Source organism: Somniosus microcephalus, chromosome 4, assembly GCF_052327205.1.
Source record: "Somniosus microcephalus isolate GS21.2 chromosome 4, FLI_Smic_1.0, whole genome shotgun sequence".
Taxonomy (NCBI): Eukaryota; Metazoa; Chordata; class Chondrichthyes; order Squaliformes; family Somniosidae; genus Somniosus; species Somniosus microcephalus.
Window position 1 is genome coordinate 346,239,565 of NC_140990.1, and position 12,120 is coordinate 346,251,684.

Below are 12,120 nucleotides of genomic sequence, written 5' to 3' on the forward strand. Positions count from 1 at the left end.
CTACATGACTGGACTTGCAAATGTACTCCATTTGCTGTAGTGCTCTTTGGGGTGTCCTGAGGTGGTGAAAGGCGCTATATAAATGCAAGTCTCTCTCTCGAGGTGTGTCTGAGACATGTTTCCGTACAACACCCGACACAATGTCTTTTTTCTTTTCTTTTACAAATGGAAGGTGGCGAGAACCGTGATGAGCGCGTGAGCTCTGAGCTGAGTGACAATCATTTAAATTACCCAAACGTCAGTGTGGTGGGCCGGAAGCCAGTCAGAGTGGGCTCGAAGACGACGGCGGTGATCCGAGAGCGCATCAACACGCAATGGCGATCGTTAGACCGAGGGACCAAAGGGAATGAGGAGCCGCGGAGGCCACGGCTCCAGCTGGTAAACCACCGCACACTCAGAGATTCCCTCTCGAACTGTAACTGGTCTTCCAGACAAACTGGCCGGCGGTTGTTTATTCCGCTGGGTCTGTTTTATGCTAGCTCGGGGAGGGTGTGTTCACCAGAGAGCTGACACTGCGTGACCAATCCTCGGTCTACAGTGACCTCCTCACACCACCCCCAGCCTCTGCCACTTCCACCTTGTTATTCTCCTATCTTTGAGTCCCTGTTTTGTTTGCCACACGTGTGTCTGGACTGTGCCACACTGATCGGCTCCACCCCTCCTTCCCTCTCTCCCTGCACCCCTATCTCCACCCACTTTCTCGCCCTCTCCTCTCTCCCTCTTTCTCTCTGTCTCCTGCTAGAACATAAGAAATAGGAGCAGGAGTCGGCCATTCGTCACCTCGAGCCTGCTCCGCCATTCAATAAGATCATGGCTGATCTTCGACCTCAACTCCACTCTCCTGCCCGATCCCCATATCCCTCGATTCCCCTAGAGTCCACAAAAATCTATCCAACTCAGCCTTGAATATACTCAACGACTGAGCCTCCACAGCCCTCTGGGGCAGAGAATTCCAAAGATTCACAACCCTCTGAGTGAAGAAATTCCTCCTCATCTCAGTCTTCAATGACCGACCCCTTATCCTGAGACTGTGCCCCTTAGTTCTAGACACACCAGCCAGGGGAAACAGCCTCGGGGCATCTACCCTGTCGATCCCCTTCAGAATCTTGTATGTTTCAATGAGATCACCTCTCATTCTTCTAAACTCCAGAGAGTATCGGCCCATTCTACACAATCTCTCCTCATAGGACAACCCTCTCTTCCCAGGAATCAATCTAGTGAACCTCCGTTGCACCGCCTCCAAGGCAAGTATATCCTTCCTTAGATAAGGAGACCAAAACTGTGCACAGTGCTCCAGGTGTGGTCTCACCAAGGCCCTGTACAATTGTAGCAAGACTTCCTTACTCCTATACTCCAACCCCCTTGCAATAAAGGCCAACATGCCATTTGTCTTCCTTATTGCTTGCTGTACCTGCACGCTAGCTTTCTGTGTTTCTTGCACGAGGACACCCAAATAGAGTCATAGAGTCATAGAGTAATACAGCACGGATAGAGGCCCTTCGGCCCATCGTGTCCGCGCCGGCCATCAAGCCCTGTCTAATCTAATCCCATATTCCAGCATTTGGCCCGTAGCCTTGTATGCTATGGCATTTCAAGTGCACATCCAAATGCTTCTTAAATGTTGTGAGGGTTTCTGCCTCCACAACCCTTTCAGGCAGTGAGTTCCAGACTCCAACCACCCTCTGGGTGAAAAAGTTCTTTCTCAAATCCCCTCTAAACCTCCCGCCCTTTACCTTGAATCTATGCCCCCTAGTTATTGACCCCTCTACTAAGGGAAAAAGCTCCTCAGCATCCATCCTATCTATGCCCCTCATAATTTTGTACACCTCAATCATGTCCCCCCTCAGCCTCCTCAGCTCCAAGGAAAACAAACCCAATCTGCCCAGTCTCTCTTCATAGCTGAAGCGCTCCAGCCCTGGTAACATCCTGGTGAACCTCCTCTGCACCCTCTCTAACGCGATCACATCCTTCCTGTAGTGTGGCGACCAGAACTGCACACAGTATTCCAGCTGTGGCCTAACCAGTGTTTTATACAGCTCCATCATAACCTCCTTGCTCTTATATTCAATGCCTCGGCTAATGAAGGCAAGTATCCCATATGCCTTTTTTACCACCTTATCCACCTGTTCCGCCGCCTTCAGGGATCTGTGTACTTGCACACCCAGATCCCTCTGACCCTCCGTCTTGCCTAGGGTCTTTCCATTCATTGTGTATTCCTTTGCCTTGTTAGTCCCCCCAAAGTGCATCACCTCGCACTTTTCCGGGTTAAATTCCATTTGCCACTGTTCCGCCCATCTGACCAACCCATCTATATCGTCCTGCAGACTGAGGCTACCCTCCTCGCTATTTACCACCCTACCAATTTTTGTATCATCCGCGAACTTACTGATCATACCCTTTACATTCATATCCAAGTCATTAATGTAGACCACAAACAGCAAGGGACCCAGCACCGATCCCTGTGGTACCCCACTGGCCACAGGCTTCCAGTCACAAAAACAACCTTCGACCATCACCCTCTGCCTTCTGCCACTAAGCCAGTTTTGTATCCAATGTGCCAAGGCACCCTGGATTCCATGGGCTCTTACCTTCTTGACCAGTCTCCTGTGCGGGACTTTATCGAAGGCCTTACTGAAATCCATGTATACCACATCCACTGCGTTACCCTCATCCACACACCTCGTCACCCCCTCAAAAAATTCAATCAAATTAGTCAGACATGATCTTCCCTTGACAAAGCCATGTTGACTATCCCTGATTAATCCTTGCCTCTCCAAGTGGAGACTAATTTTGTCCCTCAGGATTTTTTCCAATAATTTTCCTACCACTGATGTTAGGCTCACTGGCCTGTAGTTCCCCGGTTTTTCCCTACTACCCTTCTTGAATAATGGTACTACATTAGTGCTCCAGGTGTGGTCTCACCAAGGCCCTGTACAATTGTAGCAAGACTTCCTTACTCCTATACTCCAACCGCCTTGCAATAAAGGCCAACATGCCATTTGTCTTCCTTATTGCTTGCTGTACCTGCACGCTAGCTTTCTGTGTTTCTTGCACGAGGACACCCAAATCTCTCTGAACACCAACATTTGAAAGTTTCTCACCATTTAAAAAATATTCTGTTTTTCTATTCTTCCTACCAAAGTGAATAACCTCACATTTCCCTACATTATACTCCATCTGCCACCTTACTGCCCACTCACTCAGTCTATCTATATCCCTTTGCAGACTCTGTTCTCCTCACAGCTTACTGTCCCACCTAGCTTTGTATCATCAGCAAACTTGGATACATTACACTCGGTCCCTTCATCTAGGTCATTAATATAGATTGTGAATAGCTGAGGCCCCAACACTGATCCTTGCGGCACCCCACTAGTTACTGCCTGCCAACCTGAAAAAGATCTGTTTATCCCTACTCTCTGTTTTCTGTCCATTAACCAATCCTCTATCCACGCTACTATATTGCCCCCAACCACATGAGCCCTAATCTTGTGTAATAACCTTTTATGTGGCACCTTATCGAATGCCTTTTTGAAATCAAAATATACTACATCCACTGGTTCCCCTTTATCTACCCTGCTAGTTACATCCTCAAAAAACTCTAATAAATGTCCCTTTCATTAAACCATGTTGACTCTGCCTAACCATGTTATAATTTTCTAAGTGCCCTGAAACCACTTCCTGAACAATGGATTCCAGCATTTTCCCGACGACTGATGTCAGGCTAACTGGCCTGTAGTTCCCTGGTTTCTCTCTCCCTTCTTTCTTGAATAGCGGTGTTATATTTGCTACCTTCCAATCCGCTAGGACCGTTCTAGAATCTAGGGAATTTTGGAAGATCAAAACCAATGCATCCACGATCTCTGCAGCCACCTCTTGTAGAACCCTAGGATGTAGGCTGTCAGGTCCAGGGGATTTGTCGGCTTTTAGTCCCATTAGTTTCTCTAGTACTTTTTCTCTACTGATATTAATTACTTTAAGTTCCTCACCCTCATTAGACCCTTGATTCCCCACCATTTTTGTTATTCTTTTTGCGCCTTCTACTGTGAAAACAGGTAGAAAATGGCAGCTGTCGATCATTCTGCCATTTACACTTCATCTAGACCCACCTTTTGTTTCTTAACTTGTCCCATTACCATCTCCTTTTGCCTTGCACCATCTCTTAATGTCTCTTAATCTCTCCTGCCTTCTACCCTATCACAGACCTCCCCTTTTGGTCTTTCCCCCCCTCCCCGCTCTCCCGGCCCCGACACTTGCTTAAAAACCTGTTCCATCTCCAACTTTTTCCAGTTCTGACGAAGGGTCACCAACCTGAAACGTTAACTCTGTTTCTCTCTCCACAGATGCTGCCTGACCTGAGTATTTCCAGCATTTTCTGTTTTTATTTCAGATTTCCAGTGTCCGCAGTATTTTGCTTTTGTACAAAATATTTGTTTAATATTTCTGCCATTTCCTTATTCCCCATAATAATTTCTCCTGTCTCGGCCTCTAAGGGACCAACGTTTACTTTTGCTGCTCTTTTCCTTTTTACATACTTGTAGAAGCTCTTACAATCTGTTTTTTTATATTTCTTGCTAGTTTTCTCTCTATTTTTTCCCTTTTTATCAATTTTTTGGTCAACCTTTGCCGGTTTCTGAATCCCTCCCAATCCTCAGGCTTACTACTATTCTTCGCAACATTATAAGCTTCTCCTTTCAATCTAATGTTATCCTTAACTTCTTTAGTTGGCCACGGTTGGATCACTTTTCCCATGGAGATTTTGTTTCTCAATGGAATGGAATTTTGTTGAGAATTATGAAATATTTCTTTAAATGCTAGTTACTGCCAGTAAGGAATATATTGCTTCATATAAAATTTCAATATGTATTGGTGCTTTTCCAGAAAATGATTTAAATAGTCGGGTTCTCTTTCATATAGCGAGAATCAGAAGGTGCCCATTCGGCCCATCGTGCCTGTGCCGGCTCTTTGAACGAGCTCTCCGATTAGTCCCACTCCCCCTGCTCTTTCCCCAGAGCCCTGTGAATGTCTCCTTTTCAAGTATTTATCCAATTCCCTTTTGAAAGTTCCTATTGAATCTGCTCCCACCGCCCTTTCAGGCAGCGCATTCCAGATCACAACAACTCGCTGCGTAAAAAACATTCTCCTCATCTCCCCTCTGGTTCTTTTGCCAATCACCTTCACTCTGTGTCCTCTGGTTACCGACCCTCCTGCCACTGGAAACAGTTTCTCCTTATTTACTCCATCAAAACCACTCATGATTTTGAACACCTCTATTAACTCTCCCCTTAACCTTCTCTGCTCTAAGGAGAACAACCCCAGCTTCTCCAGTCTCTCCACATCACTGAAGTCCCTCATCCCTGGAACCATTCCAGTAAATCTCCTCCGCACCCTCTCCAAGGCCTCGACATCCTTCCTAAAGTGCGGTGCCCAGAATTGGACACAATATGCCAACTGAGGCCCAACCAGTGATTTATAAAAGTTGTGAAAAGGTTGCTTTGCTGGGCACTTGCTTTGACAATGACTCTGAGGGGCAAATGCAGTGCACGGTGTGGAGCTGAGTACTACTGGCCAGGGAGGAGCCAGGCTCCAACCCGAGTCAATGCTGAGCTGACGGATCTCAGCCCGGTGAGCAGCGAGGGCGATATCATGGAGCTCAGAGCCCCTCAGTCTGGGAAGAGAGTTCAGTGGGTGTTCCTGTTCCTGATTAAGGTGCAGCGACACCTGCTTGGTAAGTGTGTGCCTGCGCGTGTTGGGGCTCTGGGTGATGCCACACGTGGTAGAATATTCCTCCGCCACTCTGCAGCTCGACTGACAAGTAACGAATGCCGAGTGGGATGCAGTACGGGAGGGAGGGTGGAGGGGGCTAGGTTCACATACCACCCACGGGACATAGAAACATAGAAGACAGGAGCAGGAGTAGGCCATTCGGCCCCTCGAGCCTGCTCCGCCATTCAATGAGATCATGGCTGATCATCCAAATTCAGTACCCTGTTCCTGCCTTCTCCCCATACCCCTTGATCCCTTTAGCCTTAAGAAATATATCCAACTCCTTCTTGAATATATTTAATGAATTGGCCTCTACTGCCTTCTGTGGTAGAGAATTCCACAGGTTCACCACTCTCTGGGTGAAGAAATTCCTCATCTCTGTCCTAAATGGCTTACCCCTTATCCTTAGACTGTGACCCCTGGTTCTGGACTCCCCGGCCATCAGGAACATCCTTCTTGCATCTAGTCTTTCTAGTCCTGTTAGAATTTTATAAGTTTCAATGAGATCCCCTCTCATTCTTCTAAACTCCAGCGAGTTTAAGCCCAATCGACCCAATCTCTCCTCATACGTCATTCCTGCCATCCCAGGTATCAGCCTGGTGAATCTTCGCTGCACTCCCTCCATGGCAAGAACATCCTTCCTCAGATAAGGCGACCAAAACTGCACACAATACTCAAGATGTGGTCTCACCAAGGCCCTGTACAACTGCAGCAAGACATCCTTGTTCCTGTATTCAAATCCTCTCGCTATGAAGACCAACATACCATTTGCCTTCTTAACCGCCTGCTGCACCTGCATGCTTACCTTCAGCGACTGGTGCACAAGGACACCCAGGCCTCGCTGCACTTCCCCTTCTCCCAATTTATTGCCATTCAAATAATAATCTGCCTTCCTGTTTTTGACACCAAAGTGGATAACCTCGCATTTATCCACGTCATATTGCATCTGCCATGCATCTGCCCAATCACCCAACCTGTCCAAATCATACTGGAGTTTCTCGGCATCCTCCTCACAGCACACATGCCCACCTAGCTTTGTGTCATCTGCAAACTTGGAGATATTACATCTAGTTCCCTTGTCTAGATCATTAATATATATTGTGAATAGCTGGGGTCCAAGGACTGATCCCTGTGGTACCCCACTAGTCACTGCCTGCCACTCGGAAAAAGACCCGTTTATTCCAACTCTTTGCTTTCTGTCTGCCAACCAGTTCTCTATCCAAGTCAATACCTTGCCCCCAATCCCATGTGCCTTAGCTTTACACGCTAATCTCTTATGCGGGACCTTATCGAACGCCTTTTGAAAGTCCAAATACACCACATCCACTAGTTCTCCTTTATCTATTTTACCAGTTACAGCCTCAAAAAATTCCAGTAGATTAGTCAAGCACGATTTACCCTTTGTAAATCCATGTTGACTTTGTCCGATCCTGTCACTGTTTTCCAAGTGCTCTGCTATTACATCTTTTATAATGGACTCTAGCATTTTCCCCACTACCGATGTCAGGCTTACCGGTCTGTAATACTCCATTTTCTCTCTACCACCTTTTTTGAATAGTGGGGTTACATTGGCTACCCTCCAATCCATGGGTACTGTTCCAGAGTCTATCGAATTTTGGAAGATGACCAGCAATGCATCTACTGTTTCTAGGGCCACTTGCTTAAGTACCCTAGGGACAAGGTGGGACAGATCAGCGAGGCTATCTTGTAATATTGGACTCTGTAAGAGTTCAGTCATTCCAAACTGATTTTGCCCCATGTCTCAACTATGCCCTAAATGGGAACATTCTGCCTCTGTTGACAGACAACTTGCCAAGTGGAGCTTGACCAGGTCCTGGAGAGGATTTCATCCCTGCGCCTGCCAGATGAGCGTGGCCCTCTGGAACATCTGTACGCACTCCACATCCCCAACTGCGACCGACGTGGCCTTTATAACCTCAAGCAGGTAAATCTGTCTCTATCACCCTGTGTAGAGGGAGCTTTACTCCGTAACTAACCCGTGCTGTACCTGCCCTGGGAGTGTTTGATGGGACAGTGTAGAGGGAGCTTTACTCTGTATCTAACCCGTGCTGTACCTGCCCTGGGAGAGTTTGATGGGGCAGTGTAGAGGGAGCTTTACTCTGTATCTAACCCGTGCTGTACCTGCCCTGGGAGTGTTTGATGGGACAGTGTAGAGGGAGCTTTACTCTGTATCTAACCCGTGCTGTACCTGCCCTGGGAGTGTTTGATGGGACAGTGTAGAGGGAGCTGTACTCTGTATCTAACACGTGCTGTACCTGCCCTGGGAGTGTTTGATGGGACAGTGTAGAGGAAGCTTTACTCTGTATCTAACCCGTGCTGTATCTGACCTGGGAGTGTTTGATGGGACAGTGTAGAGGGAGCTTTACTCTGTATCTAACCCGTGCTGTACCTGCCCTGGGAGTGTTTGATGGGACAGTGTAGAGGGAGCTTTACTCTGTATCTAACCTGTGCTGTACCTGCCCTGGGAGTGTTGATGGGACAGTGTAGAGGGAGCTTTACTCTGTATCTAACCTGTGCTGTACCTGTCCTGGGAGTGTTTGATGGGACAGCGTAGAGGGAGCTTTACTCTGTATCTAGCCCGTGCTGCTGTACCTGCCCTGGGAGTGTTTGATGGGACAGTGTAGGGGGAGCCTTACTCTGTATCTAACCCGTTAGCTTACATTAACTGGGGAGGTGGGGAGCAGGTGGGCTGGGGAGTGTGGTTGGGATAGAGGGGAGGGCGTGGAGATGGATGGGGAGGGTTTGGGTTGTGGGTGCGGTGGGGAGGGGGAGGGTGTTGGGGAGCGAGGTGAGAGGGGGTGGAGCAGCGGGGAGTGGGCTTGGGGAGGGGGTGGGGGTAGGAGTTGAGGAGTGACTGCGGTGGGGGAGTGTGGGTTTGGGGAGGGAGTTTGCGGATGGAGAGGGGGGATGGACTTCACTAATTGCTGTTGCTCTGACTCTTTCACAGTGTAAGACGTCTCTGAATGGGCAGCGAGGAGAGTGCTGGTGCGTGAACCAGCACACTGGGAAACCCATCCCTGGATCCCCCACAGTGCGAGGGGACCCGGAATGTCATCGCTGCTGTCTCATACCGGAGCAGAACGCTGATCCACAACACCCGCCCGCAGCCTAAACACTGATGGAGCAGGGGCCTAGGGGAGGGGGAGAGGGAGCTGGAGGCTAAGCGAGGGTGAGGGGCATGTGGGGCCTGTATAGCAGGGGAGGGGGAGGGGGCTGTGAAGGGCAGGGACGTGGTGTGGGAGGGAGGGGATGTTAGGGGGCAGGGACGTGGTGTGGGAGGGAGGGGGATGTTAGGGGGCAGGGACGTGGTGTGGGAGGGAGGGGATGTTAGGGGGCAGGGACGTGGTGTGGGAGGGAGGGGATGTTAGCGGGGAGGGGAGCGGGTGTGGGAGGGAGGGGGATGTTAGGGGGCAGGGACGTGGTGTGGGAGGGAGGGGATGTTAGCGGGGAGGGGAGCGGGTGTGGGAGGGAGGGGATGTTAGCGGGGAGGGGAGCGGGTGTGGGAGGGAGGGGATGTTAGGGGGGAGGGGAGCGGGTGTGGGAGGGAGGGGATGTTAGGGGGCAGGGACGTGGTGTGGGAGGGAGGGGATGTTAGCGGGGAGGGGAGCGGGTGTGGGAGGGAGGGGATGTTAGCGGGGAGGGGAGCGGGTGTGGGAGGGAGGGGATGTTAGGGGGCAGGGACGTGGTGTGGGAGGGAGGGGATGTTAGCGGGGAGGGGAGCGGGTGTGGGAGGGAGGGGATGTTAGCGGGGAGGGGAGCGGGTGTGGGAGGGAGGGGATGTTAGCAGGGAGGGGAGCGGGTGTGGGAGGGAGGGGATGTTAGGGGGCAGGGACGTGGTGTGGGAGGGAGGGGATGTTAGCGGGGAGGGGAGCGGGTGTGGGAGGGAGGGGATGTTAGCGGGGAGGGGAGCGGGTGTGGGAGGGAGGGGATGTTAGCGGGGAGGGGAGCGGGTGTGGGAGGGAGGGGATGTTAGCGGGGAGGGGAGCGGGTGTGGGAGGGAGGGGATGTTAGCGGGGAGGGGAGCGGGTGTGGGAGGGAGGGGTTGCAGAAACGGCTGCAATGACAACAAGCTTGTGCCTTTTCAGGTCGGGAATGGCTCTGGTGGAAATCCAACACACACTTGTTGATTTTTTGATCGTTTCGCTCCCTGTGAAAGAAAGAACTTGCATTTGTAAACCACCTTTCACCACCTCAGGACAACACAAAGCGTCGAAAACACGGCAGCCAATTTGCGCACAGCAAGCTCCCAGAAACAACAATGAAATAAATCATCAATTAATCTGTTTTTAGCGATGTTGGTTGAGGGATGAATATTGGCCAGGACACCGGGGAGAACTCCCCTGCTCTTCTTCGAAATAGAGCCATGGGATTTTTTACATCCACCTGAGAGCGCAGACGGGGCCTCGGTTTAACGTCTCATCCGAAAGACGGCACCTCCGACAGTGCAGCGCTCCCTCAGTACTGCCCCTCTGACAGTGCAGCACTCCCTCAGTACTGCCCCTCCAACAGCGCAGCACTCCCTCAGTACTGCCCCTCCAACAGCGCAGCACTCCCTCAGTACTGCCCCTCCAACAGCGCAGCACTCCCTCAGTACTGCCTCTCCGACAGTGCAGCGCTCCCTCAGTACTGCCTCTCCGACAGTGCAGCGCTCCCTCAGTATGGCCCCTCCGACAGTGCAATGCTCCCTCAGTACTGCACTGGAGCGTCAGCCTAGATTATGGACTTTCAAAAGGTGTTTGCTAAAGTTCCACATAATAGACTTGTTAGCAAAATTGAAGCCCATGGGATTATAGGGACAGTGGCTGCATGGATACAAATGTGGCTAAGAAACAGAAAGCAGAGATTAGTGGTGAACGGTTGTTTTTCAGACTGGGGGGAAGTATACAGTGCTGTTCCCCAGGGGTCAGTATTAGAACCACTGCTTCTTTTGATCTCTATTAATGACCAGGACTTGGGTAACAAGATAGATGAGTTGACAGCACAAATAGATCTGATAGCCATTACAGAGACGTGGTTGCAAGGTGACTAAGGCTGGGAACTGAATATTCAGTGGTATTTGCCATTTCGTAAGGATAGGCAGAAAGGAAAAGGAGGTGGTGTAGCTCTGTTAATAAGGGATGAGATCAGTGCAGTATTGAGAAATTATATTGGCCTAGAAGATTAAGACGTAGAATCAGTTTGGGTGGAGATAAGAAATAATAAGGGTAAGAAGTCACTGGTGGGAGTGGTCTACAGGCCCCCAAACAGTAGCCACACTGTAGGACAGAGAATAAATCAAGAAATAATAGAGGCTTGTAAGAAAGGTACGGCTATAATTATGGGAGATTTTAATCTTCATATTGATTGGACAAAGCAAATTGTTAAAGGTAGACTTGAGGAAGATTTCTTAGTGTGTATACGGGATGGTTTCTTGGAACAATATGTTATGGAACCAACCAGGGAGAAGACTATTTTAGATCTGGTAATGTGTAACGAGGCTGGATTAATTAATGATCTTGAAGTGAAGGATCCTCTTGGGAAGAGTGATCATAGCATGGTAGAATTTGAAATTCAGTGTGAGGGTGAAAAAGCTAGGTCTCAAACTAGTGTCCTGAACTTAAATAAAGGTAATTACAAAGGTATGAAGGCAGACTTGGTTAAAGTGGACTGGGAAAATAGATTACAGGGTAAGACTGTAGAAAAGCAGTGGTAAACATTTAAGGAGATATTTCATAACTCTCAGCAAAGATATATTCCAGTGAGAAAGAAAGACTCTAAGAGAAGGATGAACCATCCGTGGCTAACTAAGGAAGTAAAGGATGGTATCAAATTGAAAACAAAACATACAATGTTGCGAAGAATAGTGAAAGGCCAGAGGATTGGGAAATATTTAAAAACCAGCAAAGGACGACTAAAAAAATCATAGAGAGAAAATATAGCTTATGAGAGTAAGCTAGCAAGAAATATAAAACCAGACAGTAAGAGCTTCTACAGGTATATAAAAAGGAAGAGAGTAGCTAAAGTAAACGTTGGTCCCCTAGAGAATGAGTCTGGGGAATTAATAATGGGAAACAGGGAAATGGCAGAGACTTTGAACAAATATTTTGTATCGGTCTTCATGGTAGAAGACACTAAAAACATCAAAATAATGGATAATCAAGGGGCTATTGGGGTGGCGGGTAACTTAAAACTATCACTAGAGAGAAAGTACTTGGCAAACTAATGGGACTAAAGGTGGACAAGTCCCCTGGACCCGATGGCCTGCATCCCAGGGTCTTAAAAGAAGTGGCTGCAGAGATAGTGGATGCATTGGTTGTAATCTACCAAAATTCCCTGGATTCTGGAGAGGTCCCAGCG

General features: G+C 49.0%; 1 protein-coding gene across 1 annotated transcript in view; it reads left to right on the top strand.

The window, feature by feature from the left end:
* The window catches only part of igfbp2a (insulin-like growth factor binding protein 2a), an 88,392-nt gene extending 79,430 nt beyond the window's left edge, over window positions 1-8,962 (top strand). The window contains exons 2-4 of the mRNA XM_085986984.1: window positions 173-378; window positions 7,568-7,708; window positions 8,732-8,962. Of these exons, the coding sequence (XP_085843110.1) occupies window positions 173-378; window positions 7,568-7,708; window positions 8,732-8,896 (512 nt within the window). The 3' untranslated portion in view covers window positions 8,897-8,962. The remainder of the gene's footprint in view (window positions 1-172; window positions 379-7,567; window positions 7,709-8,731) is intronic.
* Window positions 8,963-12,120: the final 3,158 nt, after the last annotated feature.